The sequence below is a fragment of the Triturus cristatus genome, chromosome 1_2 (genome assembly GCF_964204655.1).
Source record: "Triturus cristatus chromosome 1_2, aTriCri1.1, whole genome shotgun sequence".
Classification (NCBI taxonomy): domain Eukaryota; kingdom Metazoa; phylum Chordata; class Amphibia; order Caudata; family Salamandridae; genus Triturus; species Triturus cristatus.
Window position 1 is genome coordinate 831081298 of NC_140580.1, and position 22165 is coordinate 831103462.

General features: G+C 48.3%; 1 protein-coding gene across 2 annotated transcripts in view; it reads left to right on the forward strand.

The window, feature by feature from the left end:
* Window positions 1-22165, forward strand: part of USP48 (ubiquitin specific peptidase 48) — a 782973-nt gene that overhangs the window by 456106 nt on the left and 304702 nt on the right. For both annotated transcript variants that reach the window (XM_085608904.1, XM_085608905.1), the window contains exon 16: window positions 7352-7476. In XM_085608904.1, the coding sequence (XP_085465030.1) occupies window positions 7352-7476 (125 nt within the window). The remainder of the gene's footprint in view (window positions 1-7351; window positions 7477-22165) is intronic.

The following is a 22165-nucleotide window of genomic DNA, read 5'->3' on the forward strand; positions in this document are numbered from 1 at the left end:
CTCTATCCTGTCTAACCATAGTATAGCCGTCAGGGAGAGCGTTAAGCAGGTCAGGGCCTGCTGAGTCAGAGCCCCACGTTTCTGTTACAAAAACCCAAGAGGGTTTCCTTTGGGACACAAAGTCCTTGAACGCTAAGTTATTTTTAACCAGGGAACGAGTGTTAATGAGGAAGCCTAGTTCTTTCAAGGAGGGTGGGGGCTCTTGAGTCCCTTTATTCAAAAGGAAATTGGTGACAGGTCCCGGGAGAGCTGATATCGACCCCTTCAGGCATTTACAGTTCAAACTATGCCGCAGTTGCCCAGGCGAAAAAGAGTGATGGCAATCTAGCTGGGTGGGTATAAGGGATTTAAGGGTACTCGGGGAATACAGTCGGGGGCAAGCAGGAGAACATGGGAGCCGGGCAGCATCCCTGGTACCTTGCGCCTCCTTAGCGCTGACGGGCGCAGACGGGCAGGACTCTGGCAGGACTCTGGCAGGACTCTGGCAGGACTCTGGCAGGACTCTGGCAGGACTCTGGCAGGACTCTGGCAGGACTCTGGCAGGACTCTGGCAGGACTCTGGCAGGACTCTGGCAGGACTCTGGCAGGACTCTGGCAGGACTCTGGCAGGACTCTGGCAGGACTCTGGCAGGACTCTGGCAGGACTCTGGCAGGACTCTGGCATGACTCTGGCATGACTCTGGCATGACTCTGGCATGACTCCGGCATGACTCTGGCATGACTCCGGCTTGAGTCCGGCCCGTCCACAAAGCGCGTCCGCTGCGCGAAGGAGACGTCATCCCCTTATATAGGAAACTAGAGCGCGTCCTCGCGCTACAATCCCCCCAATATGGCCGCCAAAGCCAGAATCGCCTCTCCGTGAGCAAGCTCTCAGCGTCAATACTCAGCTGAGAGCTGCCCGAGAGCAACTGGTCGAAGAGGTAAGGCACACGAGTTGCAGTCTCAGGGGGAGATTTGCACACCAAGCGCCAGGCCCCAAAGGTACAGAGTGCAAGTCAGGCAGTGCAATAAAAGCATGTTCATTAGGCAAGTCGAACGTGAAAGTTAAAAATACACCAGGCAAGAGAGCAGGGAAGGACCTCCTGGCTTATCGCCTCAGGAGGGGAAAATTAGGCTGGCTAACGCGATCCCCGGGTCAGGGACCCCTTATATAGGAAACTAGAGCGCGTCCTCGCGCTACCATCCCCCCAATATGGCCGCCAAAGCCAGAATCGCCTCTCCGTGAGCAAGCTCTCAGCGTCAATACTCAGCTGAGAGCTGCCCGAGAGCGACTGGTCGAAGAGGTAAGGCACACGAGTTGCAGTCTCAGGGGGAGATTTGCACACCAAGCGCCAGGCCCCAAAGTTACCGAGTGCAAGTCAGGCAGTGCAATAAAAGCATGTTCATTAGGCAAGTCGAACGTGAAAGTTAAAAATACACCAGGCAAGAGAGCAGGGAAGGGCCTCCTGGCTTATCGCCTCAGGAGGGGAAAATTAGGCTGGCTAACGCGATCCCCGGGTCAGGGACCCCTTATATAGGAAACTAGAGCGCGTCCTCGCGCTACAATCCCCCCAATATGGCCGCCAAAGCCAGAATCGCCTCTCCGTGAGCAAGCTCTCAGCGTCAATACTCAGCTGAGAGCTGCCCGAGAGCGACTGGTCGAAGAGGTAAGGCACACGAGTTGCAGTCTCAGGGGGAGATTTGCACACCAAGCGCCAGGCCCCAAAGTTACCGAGTGCAAGTCAGGCAGTGCAATAAAAGCATGTTCAATTAGGCAAGTCGAACGTGAAAGTTAAAAATACACCAGGCAAGAGAGCAGGGAAGGACCTCCCGGCTTATCGCCTCAGGAGGGGAAAATTAGGCTGAAGAATGCCTACTTTCACATACCCATCCACCCAGTGCATCGAAGTTATCGAAGGTTTGTGGTCAGTGGGCAACATTACCAGTTGAAAGTGCTTCCTTTCCGGGTTACCACAGCTCCAAGGGTCTTTACCAAATGTCAGCCAGTGGTACCAGCTCATCTCAGGAGTAGCGACATCCATGTATTTCCTTACCTAGACGACTGGCTGTTCAAGAGTGCCACTCACCAACTATGCCTAGTACACACCCAGACCACCATCCAGACCCTACATGGTCTTGATTTTACCATCAATCTTACCAAATCCCACCTTCGACCCCTTTAAGTGCAGCCCTCCCTCTTGGGCATCCTAGACTCTCAGGTGAGGAAGGTGTTCCCCGTTGCCAGCCTTCCAAAACATGCTTTCTCTTTTTCAACCGGATAGTCAGGTGACAGTCAGAACTGTGATGCGCTTGCATGGCATGATGGCATTTGCATAGCCGTAGTTCCTCACACCAGACTGCTTATGCGCCCGTTGCAGGAGTGCTGAGCCGCACAGTGATCTCAAGCGGAGGGTCATCTAGATGATCTAGTGTTGGTTTGGGACTGCACACATCGCACTCTCTAGTGGTGGAACACAAGCAATATTTTGCAGGGCGGCCCTTCCTCGACCCAGTTCCGCAAGAGACCATCACCACGGACACCTCACTCACCAGCTGGGGCACGCATAGCAATCATCTCACTATCCACGGAAAATGTGCATCTGCCCAGCATTCTCTCCACATCAGCCACCTGTGCCTGCTTGCTATACAGCTTGCACTCCCGGCATTTCATGCCCTCCTATAGAACAAGGCATTCCTGATACGTGCAAACAATATGACTGCCATGATTTATTTACAAAAACAAGGGGGCACACACACTAACACAGCTGTCCAGTGTAGCCCAACGCATCTGGCGGTGGGCAATACATCAGAGTGCATTTCCTCATCCAACACATTCCTGGGGTGGAGGTTCTGGCAGACCTGCTCAGCAGCACATATCAACAAGTCCATGAATGGGAACCCCCCACCCGTCTTTCTCCCTCACATCTGACATTGGGGGTTCCCACAAATAGACCTGATCGCCACCGCAGAAAATGCAAAATGTCCAAACTTTGCTGCCAGGGTAACACACCCACAGTCCATGACAATGCACAATCGATGAACTGTTGAGGATATTTGCTTACGCTTTTCTGCCTCTCCCACTCCTGCCGTTTGTGGTCTACAGGCTGAGGCAGACATGCCTCAGTCTCATCTTAGTCGCACCAACCTGGGCATGCCAGACATGCTACACCACATTGCTATAACTCTCTCTAGTTCTGCATGAAAAACTCCCTAGCAGGCCAGACCTTCACACACAAAACCACCGCACACTTCAACATTCTAGCCCTCTGCAGCTCAACCAGGCGATCTGGCTCCTGAAGTCTTGAAGTTTGGTTATCCTAAACTTCCGGAGGAGTGTATGTCTATTCTCAGAGGCCCGCAGACCTACTACCAGGGCATGTTACGCAGCTAAATTGAAACATTCTGTGCACTTCTGTCTCCCCAAACATATCAGTCCTCTCACATCATCGGGACAAAACATTGTGTTACCTACTCCACCTCCAGGAGTCGGGCCCTGCCTACACTTCCATTAGGTTACATCTGACTGCTATAACTGCATACTTGCAGAAGAGGCAACTTAATTCTTTGTTCAGATTACCAGTCGTTAAAGCTTTTATGGAAGGCCTTACAAGGATTATACCACCTAGGACACCTCTTGCTCCTGCATGAAAACTTAATGTAGACCTTACAAGACTCATGGGCTTGCTGTTTGAACTGCTTCTCTCTTGCGAATTACAGTTTCTCTCCTGGAAGGTAGCTTTCCTTGTAGCCATCACTTCTCTCAGGCGGGTTAGCGAAATACATGCTCTTACCTTAGGAGAGCCTTTCTTTCAGGTCCATCACAATAGGGGTGGTTCTCAGGACCAACCCAGGATTTCTCCCTAGGGTAGTCTCGAGTTATCTCACTAACCAAACAGTCGAGCTCTCAGTCTTCTTTCTGCGTCAAAAGACTATAGCGGAACACGCTCTACATACTTTAAATGTAAAGAGAGCGCTAATGTACTACATTGACAGAAAAAAATCCTTTCATAAAACACAACAGCTTTTCGTGCCGTACGCTAAGCCCCACAAGGGGCATCCCATTTCCAAAGCGGCTATAGCATGTTGGTTTGTCAAATGCATGTAGACTTGTTATGCAAAAGCTAAAAAAAACCTGCCCGTCCCACTCGGACTTCATTCTACTCTTAAGAAAGGGGCTTCTATGGCTTTCTTGGGTAATATTTCTTAAGCGGACGTCTGTAAAGCAGCTAGTTGGTCCACCACTCGTACCCTTTTCCAAACACTACTGTGCAGATGTCCTGGCCAGACAACAACCTAAAGTAGGCCAGATTTTCCTACGTACACTTTTCCAGACTTCTGAAACTTTAGCCACCATTTTAAAGAGGACTGTTTTACAGTCGATGCACAGCATGTGTAACTACAGCTACACATCCCATGAATGGAAACTTCTACTTGCCCCATAAACATCTGTTCATGGCATGTTGTGCTGTAGATTCACTTGAGCCCACCCTCCTCCTGGTTACCTGACATTGTTGCAAATAGTCTTTCCTGTCGTCGTCTTTAATACTTTGTTCTGCATGGGCATCTTTACTGTTTGGTGGGCTCCGTCCCCACTCTTGCCCTCTGTGCGGTGAAAAACAATTTAACAGTGGAGTTAATGCTCATGCTCATTACCACTAATAAGTGGAGGCACTAGGTGCAGTGACTCAAATGGACTTACTTCGAAGAAAAACAAGTTGAACACTTCTGAGCCCAACACTAGATGGTGGAAGTATGCACAGTATGTGGCTCTACAGCACTACATGCCACAAACAGATGTTTACAGGGTAAGTAACATTTTCCTTCTTATTACTGTGGCCAGGCCAGGCGACGCCATCAGGGAAACGCTTGATCTTGGGGGAAAGGCTATGTTGGTCTTGCTGGACCTGTCGGCGGCATTCGACACCGTCCCACACGCCGGCCTCCTCCTAAGACTCAGGGAGGTAGGTCTGCGGGGGACGGTGTTGGACTGGTTTCAATCCTTCTTAACCGACCGTCGGCAGGTGATCTGGGCTCTTCCGTTCTCCGCGGAAATGCCTTCGCTAGAGGTGGGGGTGCCTCAAGGATCCATCCTGAGCCCCACCATATTTAACATTTATGTGGCCCCTTTGGCGAAGGTCGCTGAGGCATTTGGAGCCCGGGTCATCTCATACGCTGATGACACCCAGCTCCTGTTTACCTGCAGGAAGGGAGAGGTTTTTAATGGCGACAGAATCAGAGACTGCCTGAGTGCTGTTTTTGCATGGTTCCAGAACCTGAAATGTAACTCGGATAAGTCCGAGTTGCTCTTTTTTGGCTGCGCTGAGGACCCTGGCTGGAAATCGTGGTGGCCTTCCGACATGTTCCCCCCTGAGAAACCATCTGCCCAAGTAAAAAATCTGGGTGTGGTATTTGACGACAGTCTTTCTTTTCGTCCCCACATCACGGGCCTGGCGGGGAAATGTTTCGGTATCTTGAAGATGGTGAGGAAATTTCTCCCACTGCTTTCTCTTCAATATCGCAAGAACATCGTGCAAGCACTTGTGGGCTCGCGTTTAGACTACGCTAACGCACTTTTCTCTGGTCTGCCTAAATATCTGGTATCCAGATTGCAAGTTGTCCAAAACTCGGCGGCCAGAGCCATCTTTGGCCTTCCACGGAGAGCCAGTGCCTCTCTACTGCGCGGTAGGCTGCATTGGCTGTCTATCCCTAGCAGAATTAGTTTCAAGGTCCTCACGTTGGCGTTTAAAGCCCTCCACTGCATTGGCCCAGCTTACCTCAGGAAGCGGATTGCTCTCTACGTTCCCCGGAGGAGTTTGAGATCTGCTGACCTGGCTAAAGTGGAGGTACCAGTGATCAAACGCGTGCGGATGGGAGGCCGGTCTTTCCAGTTTATGGCGGCCAGTTTGTGGAATGAGCTCCCTCTGTCACTCCGCAAGGCTAACAATCTTCTGGCCTTTAGAAAGGAGCTCAAGACGCTCCTCTTCTCCGCCTAACCAGTGGGCCTACAGTGTTTCTGCCGCTGGGTTTTTCTTGGTTGTGTTCAGGACTCTCTGCCAAAGCGCCGGGACACCCGTTCTGGGTAGCCGTGCGCTCAAGAAATATAGTTCTAACATAACATAACATAACAGGCTAATACATTTTAGGGGGAAAGTATAAATTAATTACACAATATAGTTTATATCAAAAATAAATGACACTGGCATGGCTCTGTTTTAATCATTGATTCTGAAGATCTCGAAGGAAATGTTTGTCCCTTCAAAGGCTACAGCATGGAATCAGTCTTTTAGCAGGATCTGCTTGAAAGACAAATTTCCAGTATGGGCACACCGACTTCACATACCTGCTGTAATAGACGATATAACTTTTCTCCTTTTTATTGTGATTCTGCATAATATATCCCATTTGTGATTAATAAATGACAATCTCATGATGTAACAAGTAAAGATTTTTAATGTAATTATATCTTTCCAGCCTGCGTATTTTATTTATTTTGTACCTTAACTTCATTCTCCTGCAATCCTTTTCTTGCATGTTTTGCTTAAAAAAGGAATAAGAGTATTTTTCTTATGCATTAAAAATGTTTCTATGTTAAATATCTGTACATGTTGCATGATCTCCTTGGACTCTTAGACATTTCCACAAGGCTGGTTATAATTCAGGCATCCATAATGCAGAACTTCAATTGCAGTATTCCATCCTTGGTTTCTCCCTTCACTGGCCTTCACCATGACCCTGAGTCAGAAAGGCAAATCCTCCAGTCCGAAAGATCTCTACTAAACTTTAACCTCCTAGTAGACCAGCACTTCAGCTTATCAGAAGGAATGATGAAGCCCTTCAGGGGAGCCGAGAAAATTATCACAAGAAGGATATCTGCAATCACCAGTGCTTGTGCAAGCTACTTAATTCACTCTGCTATCATCTGTTGCTCAATTGCCTTGTTTATGGGATTTGCCAGGTCACTCTTCCTTCTGCAAAACACCTGGGATTATTGTCACTTAAAATAACTATCCAATGGGAATGTGTCCTTCCTTAAAATGGAAGCAGGCATGCTTAGTTGGCGAAAGTCTACATTTCTAGTTGCTCCTACCATATGAAGTGCTGTGAAATCTTTAATGGAGCAATTTGTTCTCCATGAATTATGTTGTATTTATGGTTTAACTTTTGTTTTTTAATTGACGTTATATACACATACTATCGCCCACAACCCGCCAATTATGTTGTGTTTAGAACTAACCCTTTACTTGCTCTCGTAGGTAATTTATTTTTGTGAGACGCTGTCTCTGCAATGTATGTGAGCATTTTGAAATGTTCATGGCTTATTATGGCAAATAAATGGCTAAATTATTTGATTAGTGCATTTTTCTTTTTTTAGGCGGACTATGCATATCAGAAGTAGAAAGGAGGATTATTTCTGAAGAAGCCTGGAAAAAACTCAAGCAATACTTTCCAAAAGCCCCTGAATTCATATTTGACCAAGGCCCCTGCCAACAGTGCCAGGTATGCACACGAGGGTGCTTGTGTCTGTGCAAGATCTATGCTATCTTGCAATTTATTCTGAAGCATGTCCGCACATAATTCTGTATTAAGTTTATTTTATTCCTCCCTAATAAAGCTCACAGACACAAGATGTTCATTTAGGTTCAAGGTAATTTTGTCCACAGCTTTGTGATGCGACTGCTGCTTGTACAGATCCTCCAGATTAAAAAGTACTTTATCAAATGCGGAATAGAGTATTTCTTACAGTGAGATAGAGAAATAAAACCCTTTAAAATCGGGCCCTCTTTCTGCTCCACAAAATGTGTATTGTGAACGCATGGACTGCTTTATCATTTCAAGAAAACGGTTTGCATTGCGTGCCCCAAATACTCATGTTTGAAGCTGTCAAATGCCAACCTGAAAATCAGACATAAGAAATAGGTGTCACCCACCTGTTTACTGCTATCTGTGAAGTTTGAAATAATTAGGTTATTTTTTGACTGATGAAATAACTTCTGTACTGTAGTATCTTAAGTAATGGTCCGAATGTAGAATATTCCCTTCTGTGTATCGGAACACCAGAACTCTTATTTACAAAAATATATAGTTCATGCATTGTTTTGAGGTGAAATCTGTCAATATCCCAGGGAAGGTCTAACCTCCATAGATTAAGGAGGTCAAAGTTTTATTTTTTTCCATTCCCAATATGTCACTATTACATAAGGCAGCATTAAGAGTAACACACTGCAAACATGAAGAAACCTTTACATGTTCTATGTGTAAGAAAGAATCATGAAGGAAAAAACTGCCTGTTAAGTTAGAGGTATGTAGGAGAGAAAAAGCGCACAGCTTCATCATGCGGATGAAAGCCCAATGAAGCCACCTTGCAGATCTAGTACTAAAATCTGCGCATGATGATGTAATTGGTATGGCAATAAAGGTTTGCCATGAGTATCCACACATCTCATATAATGGTAAGCAATAGACTTGTACTCATGAAATGTTCGAAAAATCAATGCTTATGTGATAGTGATGTTCAATAAAACCCATCCTCTACTCCAGCTATCAATATGTCAGTCACTGAGAAAAGTCAAGGTGCATATGGGAATTTAAAAAACCTGTATACAGCTACAGGTGAGAACTTGACTTCAAAGGTACTCGCACTCAATATAGGTCTACATCCTAGAGACACAATTGTGGAGAGATTTGGCAACAAATAGCAGAACCCCTCAATTGGTGGAACAAAACCAACTTCAAGACCCAGAAGCATATCGAAGAACTCTTCTCTCCCAAGCTGACCAACTGGAATGGAAAACATTTGTATAATACAAACTTCCACCTCCAGAGAATCCTTACGTTAGAAACAATAGCAGACCAGTTAAGACGGGTCAGCCAGAAAAAGCTGCTGAGATCAGCCAGATCTTTGCCGTATTGCGCATCATCATATTATTATGTGTTGTTCGCAGAGTCTGGTGCAGGAAATTCCACAGCCTGCGTGTCTCTTGAGAACATATGGCTGTTTTACTGTCAAGTATATGCAACAACATAGAGGGGAATATAGCAACTAACTTGGAACCAACCAGAAGGCCAGTGACATATGAATTTTATAAGATGGAGAGTAGTGGGATTGACGCTAGCCAGGATAACGGTCCTTGTTCATACTAACACAAAAATGGTACACTGAATCCTGAACCAGTATAAAATATGATTAAGACCTTTAAAGAGTAGGTATTGAGAGACCTCCATACATTATGTGCTGTAGATAGAAACGTTTCAGCTTCCAGAGGGCTGTGAGTTAAATCAAGAACTCTTGGACAGCTTCTTTGGAAGGTGTGGTACTATTGAGAAGAACCTATTTTCAAAAGTGAGCAACAGGAAATATCATTACTTTACTTTCAGATTGTTACGGAGGATGAGGCTGGGGATTTCCTTTATGATCATTCGAGGATATCTGCGTCGTGTTTTCTTCAATCAATCAATCAATCAATCATAGCATTTATAAAGCGTACTACATACCCGTGAGGGTCTTAAGGTGCTGGGGGGTGGGAGGGACAGCGGCTACTGTTCGAAGAGCCAGGTCTTGAGAAGTCTCCTGAAGGTTAGGAGGTCTTCGGTCTGCCGCAGGCGGATGGGGAGATGTGTTCTATGTCTTGGCAGCGAGGTGGGAGAATGATCTGCCGCCGCCGGTCACTCTTCAGATGCAGGGGACGGTGGCGAGGGCGCGGTCTGTGGAGCTGGCGGGAGGGGGTGTAGAGGCTGAGTCGGCTGTTGAGGTAGGTTGGTCCAGTGTTGTGGAGTGCCCTGTGTGCGTGGGTGAGGAGTTTGAAGGTTATCCTCTTGTTGATGGGGAGCCAGTGCAGATCTCTCAGGTGGGGTGTGATGTGGCTGCGGCGAGGGATGTCGAGGATCAGGCGTGCGGAGGCGTTCTGGATGCGTTGGAGCCATTTCAGGAGTTTGGCCGGGGCTCCTGCGTAGAGTGCGTTGCCGTAGTCCAGTCTACTGCTGATGAGGGCCTGGGTGACCGTCTTTCTGGTTTCAGTGGGGATCCACTTGAAGATCCTGCGAAGCATGCAGAGGGTGTTGAAGCAGGAGGAGGAGACGGTGTTGACCTGCTTTGTCATGGACAGGGTGGAGTCAAGGATGACCACTAGGTTGCGTGCGTGGTCGGTGGGTGTAGGGGGTGCTCCTAGTGCAGTCGGCCACCAGGAGTCGTCCCAGGCCGAGGGGGTGGATCCGAGGATAAGGACCTCCGTCTTGTCTGAGTTCAGCTTCAGTCAGCTGTTTCTCATCCAGTCGGCGACGGCCTTCATTTCTTCGTGGAGGTTGGTTTTGGCGGAGTGGGGGTCTTTGGTGAGGGAGAGGATCAGCTGAGTGTCGTCGGCATAGGAGATGATGTTGAGGATGTGTAATGTGGGCCAGCGGTGCCATGTAGACGTTGAACAACGTTGGGCTGAGGGATAAGCCTTGGGGTACGCTGCAGATGATTTCGGTTTCTTCAGGGCGGAAGGGGGAGGCAGGCGCTCTGTGTTCTGCCGGAGAGGAAGGAGGTGGTCCAGTCCAGGGCCTTCTCTTGGATTCCGGTGTCGTGGAGGTGTGTTCGTAGTGTGCGGTGGCATACTGTGTTGAAGGCGGCTGACCGGTCCAGGAGGATGAGGGCCGCGGTCTCCCCGTTGTCAAGCAGGGTCCTGATGATGTTGGCGGCGATGAGGGCAGTTTCAGTACTGTGGTTGCTGCGGAACCCTGACTGGGACGGGTCCAGGATGCTGTTCCCCTCGAGGTAGCTGGTCAGGTGTTTGTTGACGGCCTTTTCGATGACCTTTGCCGGGAACGGGAGCAGGGAGATGGGTCGGAAGTTCTTGAGGTCCTTGGGGTCCGCCTTGGGTTTCTTGAGTAAGGCGTTAATCTCTGCGTGCTTCCAGCTCTCCGGGAAGGTCGCTGTCTCGAAGGAGATGTTGATGGTTTTCCAGAAATGGGGTGCGATGGTGCTGCTGGCTTTGTTGACGATGTGGTGTGGGCAGGGGTCTTCCGGGGATCCGGAGTGGATGGTGTTCATGATCTTGATGGTGTCGTCATCGCTGATGTTGGTCCAGGCGAGAAGGCGGTTGGTGTGGGTGGTGGTCGTGGTCGTGGGAGTGGGGGTCTCAGTGGTTGCCGGGGTGGTGACGGCGTCGAAGCTGTCGTGGATGTCTGTGATCTTGCGACGGAAGAAGGTGGCCAGCGAGTCGCACAGGTCTTGTGACGGTGGGATGTCGTTGGTGTTGGAGCTGGGGTTAGAGAGTTCCTTCACGATGTTGAAGAGCTCTTTGCTGTTGTGTGCGTTGTTGTCTAGGCGGTCTTCGAAGGAGGTCCTTTTGGCGGATCTGATGAGGTGGTGGTGTCTGCGGGTGATGTTCTTGTGGGCTGTGTAGCTTTCCGGTGTTCGTTCACAGATCCAGTTTTTTTTTAGTTTTTGGCAAGTTCGCTTGCAGGCCTGGAGGTCTTCGGTGAACCAGCTGGTTCTCTTGCTGGTGTGGGTGTTGGAAGACTTCTTGAGCGGGGCGAGGGTGTTGGAGCAGTCGTCGATCCACTGTCTGAGGCTGCGGCGTCGGGGTTGGTCGGGTCTGTGGGTGGGCTCTGAGCGAGGGCGGTGGTTAGCTGGTCCTCGGTGACTTTGCTCCAGTGGCGGCAAGGCGTCTGCTGGGTGCGGTGGTGTGTGGTGGGTTTCCGAAAGGTGAAGTGGATGCAGCAGTGGTCGGTCCAGTAGAGTTCGGTGGTGCAGTTGAAGAAGACTTGGGTGCTTGCTAAGAAAATGGGGTCAATCGTGTGGCCGGCGGCGTGGGTGGGTGTTGTCACGAGTTGTCTGAGTCCGAGGTTGGCGAGGTTGTCGATCAGGGTGGAAGAGTTGGGGTCATTGTTGTTCTCGAGGTGGAAGTTCAGGTCCCCGAGGAGGATGTAGTCCGTGGAGGCGAGGGCGTGAGTGCTGATGAGGTCGGCGATAGAGTCGCCGAACTGCGGTCGAGGTCCGGGCGGTCTGTAGACGAGGGTACCTCTGAGGGTGGTGTTGGGGTCGGTGTGGATCTGGAAGTGTAGGTGTTCGGCGATGCTGAGGGTGTCGTCGGTGTCTGTCGAGATTTTGAGAGTGTTTCTGTGGACGATGGCGATTCCTCCTCCTACTCCGTTGGTGCGGTCCCTGCGGGTGATTTTGTAGCCGTCCGGCATGGCGATGTCGGGTGCCGAGGAGGGGTTCAGCCAGGTCTCCGTCAGGAAGGCGATGTCTGGGGCGTTGGTGTTGAGTAGGTCCCAGAGTTCAACGGCGTGTTTGCGGTTGGAGCGGGTGTTTAGCAGGATGCATCTGAGGAAGTTGGGTTCTTCGGTAGGTGGGTTGACGGGCCGGATACTGATGAAGCTGCAGTTCCGGCAGGAGAAGGGTCCTTGGGTGTGCTTCGGGGCGGCCAGGCGGCAGGTGCATGATCGTCCGGCGTTGAGTGCGTGGAGGGCGCAGGCGTCGTAGCGGTGTCGGGTGCCGTGGCGCTTGCGGGGGCCAGGGCTCCTGGTGCTGGGCACAGACCAGACGCGGACGGGCGCAGACGGGCTTGCCATAGGCGCGCCCGCTGCGCACGTCCACTGTGCGGTCTCCATATGAGAGGATGTGGGAAGGAGGAACAGCTGGGAGGCGGGAGCGGGGTGGCGAATGGGATTGCAGGGGAGTGGGGCCAAAGGGGTGCAGCGGCGGGAAAAAACGGGTGGCGGGAGGAACGGGCGAGGAGCGGAGCTTGGGCACAGCGGGATACAATATGGGAACAGAAGGAAAAAAGACAATAATCAGGCACAAGAGAGAGAAAAGTTAGGCAGGGCAGCAACAGTTTAACAATGCAACAAAGCGGGTGCCGGCGCCGAGGGAAACAATATGGGAATAGAAGAAAAAGACCAAAATCGGGCGCCAGAGAGAGACAAGTTAGGGCAACAACAGGTTAACAATGCGGGTGCGGGCGGCGAGGGAAACAATATGGGAACAGAAGGAAAAAAGACAATAATCGGGCGCAAGAGAGAGACAAGTTAGGGCAACAACAGGTTAACAATGCAACCATGCGGGTGCGGGCAGCGAGGCAGGCAAGCCTGGCAGAGCCGTGCAGCAGCGTGGGGAGCGACCTGCCTGCGAGCAGGGTCAGAGGTCGCTCCTTTCACCGCTGCACGGCCTCCATATGAGGACATGTGGGAGGGAGGAGCAGCTGGGAGGCGGGAGCGTGGTGGTGAATGGGATTGCAGGGGGGCGGGGCCGCAGGGGTGCAGCGGCAGGAAAAAACGGGTGGCGGGAGGAACGGGCGAGGAGCGGAGCTTTGGCACAGCGGGATACAATATGGGAACAGAAGGAAAAAAGACAATCCAGCACAAGAGAGACACAAGTTAGGGCAACAACAGGTTAACAATGCGGGTGCGGGCGGCGAGGCAGGCAAGGCTGGCAGAGCCATGCAGCAGCGTGGGGAGTGACCTACCTGCGAGCATGAACCGAAAAGGGTTCAGCAATACTTCAGTGTTACTGGAATAAACTTCTACCAATAAACAATATACAGCCTGTGTCAAGTAGTCTGCCTGCGAGCATCGATGCTTGTTCAAGTGATTTGTGAGATAAGGGTTGCCGGAGTGATTATTTTTCATATCGCACCCATTGAAGTCATCGTCCATACAGCCATGTTAGTGGTTGTTAAGCTGCTCTCCAAAAAAAAAAAAAAAAAAGCTCAGCATTGGGCTTAGTGATCATAGCAGCATTGCTCTCCCCAGTTTTAGATTTGAAGCCCCATGTTGGAACCTCACATGCATGAGTATTCTATAGGAAGCAAGAAGTTTGACAACGAGTGAGCTGTGCCTTTAAATCAAAAAGAACAGATGGACGGAATGCTGAAGAAATCAAACATTCACCCCCAATCACAGATCTGGGTTTAATCCATCCTTTTTTTGTTCACCACGCCATCCCAGTTTGGACCTAGCCATATGCTAATCAGTCTTGGCCCTGCTCCCCATGGGAACAGTCCAGGCCGAACTGCCAGGCTGGATTCTCCCTGGACCTGAAACAAGCATCCTGCAACCAGTTTCAGGGTATCTACCCTCATCAACCAGGCTAGCTTGAATCCAGTGGCAGAGTAACCGCAGGACCCACTTCTGGGCATACCCTTCCAACTTAGGGTGACAAAAGCAAAAAGAACAAATGATGGATGGAATGCTGAACAAATGAAACATTCAGCCTCAGCCACAGATCTGGGTTTAATCCATAGTTTTTTTTGCTCACCACGCCACCCCAGTCATATGCAACTCAGTCTTTACCCTGCTCCCCATAGGAACAGTCCAGCCTGAACTGTCAGGTCAGGTCCTCTCTGGGCCGGAAACAAGCATCCTGGGACCGGTTTCGGGGCATCGACCCTCATTTTGTGTTTTGCTGCCCTAAGTTGGAATGGTATGTCCAGACGTGGGTCCCGTGCTCACTGTGACACTGGATTCAAGCTAGCCTGTCTGATATGGGGTGATACCCCGAAACAGGTCCCAGCAGAAAAAAAGATGAATTCAACCCACATCTGTGACTGTTTTTTTTGCAATGAAATCGAGCACTCTTGGCCATGTGATTAGCCTCACTGTCAAATTGAAACTCAGTTTCTCAATAGAAGTAGAATACTGTATTCTTGCTACAGTAGAATACAGTAGCAAAATACATATATAGAAGATAAATGATATATAGCATGCTTCCAAGTCTATGTTTACGCAGAGTTGGAAAAAGAACTATTGATGGACAGAATGCAGAAAAATGTCATACATTCACCCCAGTACAGAGATCTGGGCCTAAATACATTGTTTTTTTGCTCACCATGCCATTCCAGTTTGGATCCAGCCATATGCAAATCAGTCTTGACCCTGTGCCCAATGGGAACAGTCCAACCCGAACTGCCAGGCCAGGTCCTCCCTGGACTGGAAACAAGTATCCTAGGACCGGTTTCGGGGTTTCACCCCTCTTCAGCCAGGATAGCTTGATTCCAGTGGCATGGATAGCACGGGACTCACGTCTGAGCATACCCGTCCCACTCGGGGTGACAAATGCAAAAAGACCTATTGGTGGACAGAATGCAGAAAAATGTCATACATTCACCCCAGTACAGAGATCTGGGCCTAAATCCATCGAGTTGGAAACTTTGCAGCTCCAAATTGTGAAACTGACAAATATCGATATGTATACTAATTTTCCACACGTTTATCTGTCAGATCGAATGCCTTTGGTGACTTTACATTTTCATGGGGAGATAATGTGAGAATTACTTGGAACAAGTTCATAGTTCCAAACTAAACGTCTCCACATCTACAGAATCAGATCTCATTGTGTGCTATAATCAGGGCCCCACTCATTTAATGCAAATGAAAGCTCACAATACTAAAACAGAGGGCCAGATATCTAAGATTACAGGACCCAGAAGTCTGGTAAACACACTCACCTGTTAGGAAGGCACATTTTTCAGAAAAATACTAAATGCTTAGTTGACAGTAATTTGACATAAAGATAAGCATCACCCTAGCATATATACCACCACACCAGCTACCCTCCGACTCAACACTGAATAACCCTAATTGGGCACAATTCCGCATAGGATACAAGCAGACTACTTGACACAGGCTGTATATGTCTATTGGTAGAAGTTTATTCCAGTAACACTGAAGTATTGCTGAACCCTTTTCTGTTCATTTGCACAACCATATTTGTCCATTTCACTGTGTGTTGACCCAAAGTCCACCTTAAGTGTACTAGTAACATAGAGCCACTCATCCAGCGCATGGCTCTATGAAGTGGTCCAAAGGCGGCATGTTGACCCTGTGTAAAATACCAAAACCAATTTTCCGGTCTCAAGAAAACTCCCAAGTTGTGCCAATCAGTGGAAACCTAATTAGGGTACCTGTTGAGCTGTGCATAAATTTGACTTTAAAGGCCTGTCACGGAAATTGACCATCCTCTTAGCTTTAAAGCTAAAACCAAACCCTTCTCTGGTTGCTTTCTCGCTAGACTCTGAGTTCTGGATCTCCAAATCACATTTCTCTCCAGTAGCAAATTCTAATTCATTTCCCATCCACAATCTACTCCCTCACTTTTACAATTGAGACTCTATTTGCCAATCACAGTTTTTAAGTATAGTGTAAGATGCTACATGGAAGAAGCTCTGGCACTGTCAGAAGGTGAGAATATGAACAAACTTGACTGCTCAAGGAAGTAAATAGTAAGTTATGTTAAATAAATGTAAGGATGGATTATTGACATCCGCATTAAGGTGTGACCCCAAAGTTGGCTGTGCCCAGACTGCAGAACACAGCCTTATACTCCTCTAATGTGAGAACCAGTTGGCAGGTGGGCCTTGGGGGTGCCTGACGGGGCAGGATACCTGTGGCCGGTAGTAATAGTGAATTCTATGGACAGGCGTTCACAATGCATGACCACAAGCATTTCATCACTTAATGTTCTGTGTGCCCTTCATCTGGATATATGGCATGCCTGAACACTAAAATTGAACTGAACCCTTTGGCAGCAGGCTTGAAAATCCTACTGCCTTGGAAACCTATATGATCTTTGGCTGCATTGGACACCTCGGCTCATTCCATAAAGGCATTCAGCAGAGTGGCTGAGGCACTTAAGAATGTTGCTTCCTGGATGCATTTTTTAATAGCACAAGAGGCAGCAGAGTAGATTTTAAACAAGAAACACAGTCTTCATCCTGATGTTAAGAACCCACCACAGTGACCCAGCTCAGATTCAAGTGCCTACTAACAGCATAGAAAGGAAGTAAAAAAACTCAAATGCTTCATAATATCTAATTCTACAGTTAAAGGTGGAGCAATTGAAGTTACTATGCTTACGTTCAAAATATTTATTATGCTAGTAAACCTTTAAACAATCAAGACAGCAATTGAAACACTAAATGGGTCAAATTACTCCATACAGAGGTGACACAACTACCGACAAATGGTCAAACCTATAATAAAACACACCATAAATGTGTTCAATTTTTACTAAAGTAAAATGAAGTCACAAAGACATTTATATAAAACACTTTATTAAAGCTACATGACTAGCCTATCTCTTATATTAATCACAGCATTCTAATGACAACCCGCATTCAGTTCCACTACCTTCTACAATTATACAGAGTCTGATTGTAGAGTTAAACATTCTGATTCCTCTGTAATTCTTTCTTGGTGTGTCCTCCTGTCCTTTCTGGTAGTGAAAACTCCTAATATTGAAAGTGTCCTTTGACTGTGGATCATTCAGTTTACGTGGTAATAAAGAGCATACCAAGAATTTGTGATTCGTGAGCGTCACCACAAAGTTGATGGATTAAGGCCACAAGTTTTCAGTTTCATTCATAAACAGGAGAACGAGCATCCTTGGGTTCTAATCAGTTGCCTGTCTGTTTACACCCTTTAACCGCAACTAGACTCACAACATCCTTGCTAATATGCTGATTTGGAACATGTTCAATAAAAAACCTAACTTAATTACACAAGTTAAAATGAATGGAAAGGTTGCACACTCCATCTAGGGTAAACATATTGCTGAAACTTAAAATTAACTATCAAGAGCAAATTCAAGAGTGCAGTAAACACTTAAGGTTCAGACAGACTCCAAAAAGGATTAAACACGGTGCGAAAGTCGACCTACCCTGATATCAAAACCCCTCTGTGAATCAGCTACCCGAGAACCAGGCCCCCTTTTGCAGGTCCCCTTTCATTTGCATTGGTTCCCCAAGACCAACTTTCTGTCTGCTGAAATGCTCCTCTTATTGGCAGTCGACCAATTGGTGGTTATTGTTACTTACTCCTAGCAGCAGTTTCTAATGGAAACTTTATTCTTCAGATGCCTTACCTTAAGAATATTCACCAGACTTTGCACTGATTCAGAGAAGCGTTTCCCCAGAAGTAGCTCCCCAGCATGGCCAGGTGGCATCATGCGGCTCCAGCTTCAGGTCTGCCGACTAGATATGACGTCATTGTTGTATAATGGCACCAGCATCAGTTCCTGATATTTTTTCCATGCTCCAGTGAGGCATGCGGAGAGGAACCGATGGAGCATCAGCTACAATATTAGTACAAACATGGCTGCACACCTTGAGAGCTTGTTATGTACACCACAGGCTCCTCATGAGAGGAGGGAGGGCAGTCAGGGAGCTGTAGAAACATTATATATCCACCAAAAATGGTTACTGAAAGGAAGTAATATTTACTTCTGATGATGACATCTTCGTCCCCACTCAATGCCATCTTGGAGTGTTCAGATTCTGAGGGTGATCCTAGGAGCAAAGTCTGAGAAAAATGGTTTACTTTTTTTGCTTTCTTTTCTGCAGTTATTTGTTTCTGATTCTCCTTCATAGCAAATGTTAGTCCTAAATTCTATCTACCTCACACTATATGTGGTATCCCAGACCAGTTTAGGTGAAAAAAGGTAGCTCTTCTAAAATATCGCTGCTCATAATGTGGTAATATGCCCATGTGTAAAGGTGGCATTACATAATACATTTACATTTTATTTTAAAAGTAACTGGAATAGATTTAGAAAAAGCTTCCTTTAAAAACATTATTTATTCAGTCCTTTGAAATGGTCATACTTTAAAATCTAACCGTAAGGTATTGTCATTGCTACTGCACACTCATACCTCCCACCTGGAGGCTGTAAGAATCTACTCTTCGCACATGAGTGATTGAGATATATATATATCTCTATATATCTATATATCAAGACAGTTCTGGTCGAAACGCGTTGGTTAACAATTGGTGATGGCTGAAAGTTAATGAAATAAAGTAGCCTGAAAACATATCTCTTGGAGTGCGAGTACCTTTTTTGTTGGAGATATACATACATACTTATGTATTTATATATGTATGTACACACACTCACACTCAGCCCCCCACCCCACTTCCCCCCTCCCCCCTCCCAACTCCCCTTCTTCTCTTTTATTTCAACAAGGCAGGAATAGCGCAAAACCACAATCATGGAAGTTTGTCACTCACTTCAGCTGCTGTCTTGAAAGTTTTGGGGTGATCCGTCAAGCCGGTCCTGAGAAAAGGAGGGGGGGGTGGGGGGGGGGGGGGGGTCCCAAACATGTTTTCTCCATTCAGTTTCCCATATGGATTTTGAATACAATTACAGCTCGAACTACTGAATGGAATTAAACCAAATTTGGCAGAAAGCTAGCTCGTGGTCAAGAAAGAGCCCTTTTTAGGTCTCGCCTGAGCCAGCGGTTTAGCGCTGCTCTCGCGAGAGCTTTTGTAAAAGGGGGATTTGGAAGTGCAAACCAGTGCTTTCAGGCCGCCAACTACAGGGCATGTGCGCCGGGTGCGCGCACCATTTGGCAGCCTGCGTGATCATTTTGCGGCCGTTGTGATGTTCTCAGTGAGCCACGCGGCCACTGAGAACATCAAAGCGGCCGCAAAATGATTACTTTCACTTTAGCGGCCGCACGGCCGCTTTGGTGTTTGATCGCGATCGTATGTATCGCTTTCACTTTCAGCGATTGAGGGCCTCCTGTTGCTTCTCGCCAGCGGCGTTTTTTCACATCTTTATATCAATTCCGCTTTCACAAAGTGCAGCGCTGCGACTTCACACGAGGCAGAGACATGCCGTGCATCGCTTTGTTTACTGCCCCTTTCACAAACTGCGGTGAAGTTGGCCAAGGAAACGGGAGCCTGCTCATCATTCACATCCCATCCCCCTTCTCTCCGCTGCTTGTTCATTGCACCTCCCGCTCCACCCCTCCCAGTTTTATTTAATGTTATTGTTACCAGTTCATGGATGTGCCCACTTTTACTTTGAAAGCGCAGCGCTTTCAGACACAAATGCCCGGGCCTGTTCTGCTCAAGCGCATCGCTCGTGGGCACCCTTTAATGCTTGTTTCATATGTATCGCTTTCACTTTCAGAGATCGAGGGCCTCCTGTTGGTTCTCGCCAGCGGCGTTTTTTCACATCTTTATTTCAATTTCGCTTTCACAAAGGGCGGTGCTGCGACTTCACACGAGGCACAGACATGCCGTGCAGCACTTTGTTTACTGCCTCTTTCACAAACTGCGGCGAAGTTGGCCAAGGAAAAAACGGGAGCCTGCTCATTCCTCCTCACATTCTGTCCCCCTTCTCTCTGCCGCTCATTCATTGCACCTCCCGTTCCACCCCTCCCGGTTTTATTTAATTTTATTTTTACCAGTTCATGGAAGTGCCCACTTTCACTTTGAAGGCGCAGCGCTTTCAGACACAAATGCCCGAGCCTGTTCTGCTTAATATCTCGGGTCAGGCGCTATGTGTGAGGTGTAGAGAAGTTTTTAAAAAGTGAAATCATTTTGAAATCATTTCTTAATAAATTGACCGGAATTCCTACGAGGTAATGCGTGTCTGGCTTGTGACTGACTGCACATGCCCCTGTCCTGCCAGCCTTTCCAAATGAAACCTTTCTCCTTACACCGCTATAGGCGAGTGCATTGCGTTTGCCAAGCGGGCGTGCAGTCGGCACCTCTCGGTGAATGTCAGCCCGCTGCCTGGAAACACTCCCAAACACTAGGAGGCAGAGACGCTGCCCTCTCCCGCCTGACTTCCCCCTCCTCTCTCTCATCCTCCACAGATGTCGGCCAGAACAGACGCTGTGGATGGCTTGCTGACAATTTGCTAATTCACTATAATGGCTGAGAAGGAGCGACATTCCGAGCTCACTTTTCAGCTCGCCTTTTACTGTTAACTTTTTTTATCTGCATCAAATACATTAGAATGATTTGAAAGCTGATGCGCAATATGTAATACAGAAGTCTGAAGTGTGAAAAGAACACGGTTATACCAAATGTTAGATCTGGGGGTCTCTAGTTGGCAGAGGTAAGTACCTGAGACCAAATAGGGACCCTTGCTTCTAGTCAGGGTACAGGGACACACACTGTGGACAACCCCTGCTCACCCTCTAGGTAGCTTGGCATGAGCAGACAGGCTTATCCCCAAGGCAATGTGCTAAGTATTTGCACTCAATCCCCACAATGACCCCCCCAGTACACCACAAAGGTAGACCACACAGGTATGTATATAAAAATATATCTTTATCTAGTGTAGCAGGAGAGAAAGACTATCACTTACAGGATAATTGCACATGAGCTTAATGGTTGCACTAGGTTACTAGGAAGTTTCTTCTACTTTAAAAACAGTCTCAAGTCTCTACTCGCTATCACAGGGGTATCACAGCAGGGCTGTGTGACCCAGTCAGCTCTTCTCACCGTTGCGCTTCACTCTGCAGCCTCAGCGTGGGCAGAATCTTACAAAACAGCCCCGGCCGATCACGTCCGCTCTTCCGCCCACTCTCGACAATCCAACGAGCGGCGGGGAGGCAGTGCGGCACTTCTCTTCCTTGGTTCACAGGCCGGGGGCACGCTGAATACACTCGCTGCTCCCTCAACGAAGACGGGTCACACAGATGACTCTGGCACCACTCTGCCGGCTTCTCGGGATGTCCCGGTGACGCTGGCCAATCCCAGCGCGGCTTCAGCGAGGGGGCTCGATCCTCTCAACCAATGAGAGAGCAGCGGCTTCCTGGGATGTTCCGATGACGCTGGCCAATCCCAGCGCGGCGTTAGTGAGGGGGCTCGATCCTCTCGACCAATGAAAGGACAGCGGGCTCGATCTTCGCCTCGGAAGCGTCGGCAAGGTACGGCAAGATTGCGGGGCGATGTGCGGCCCTCTGGCAGCGAAAAACCTTCACGGCAGCAGGGGTTCTTAGCAGCTGCTGACAAATTCACGCTCCAGGCAGGTACAGCACGGTCTTGATAGCTTAGTTCAGTTTCTTGGGAACCTTTTAACCCTGGGTTCCAGGACAGGAGGCCAGCTCTTCTCAGGCCCTAGGAGATTCAGTCAAAGACACAGCACACAGCAAAGTCTTGGTAGATACAAGTAGGCAGGGGCACAGCACACAGCAAGCCCTTCTTCTCTCTTGATGGTAGAATCTAAAAATCTGTTGTCAGGGGTCCTGTACTTATACCCCTAAAAGTCTTTGAAGTCTTTGTGCAAGTGGGTCCTGAGCCCGGTCTGATCCAGTTCTGGGTGTTGCTGGAGCACTTTGTTTTCCTGGCTTCTTCTTTCCTTTCAGAGTGAGGGGCAGAGTCGTCAGCCGCCCAGCAGGAGGTGGAGCCAGCAGTGTGGCAGGCAGGCACAGCCCTATTCACTCCCAGGTGCTATCTCCTCCCTCCACTC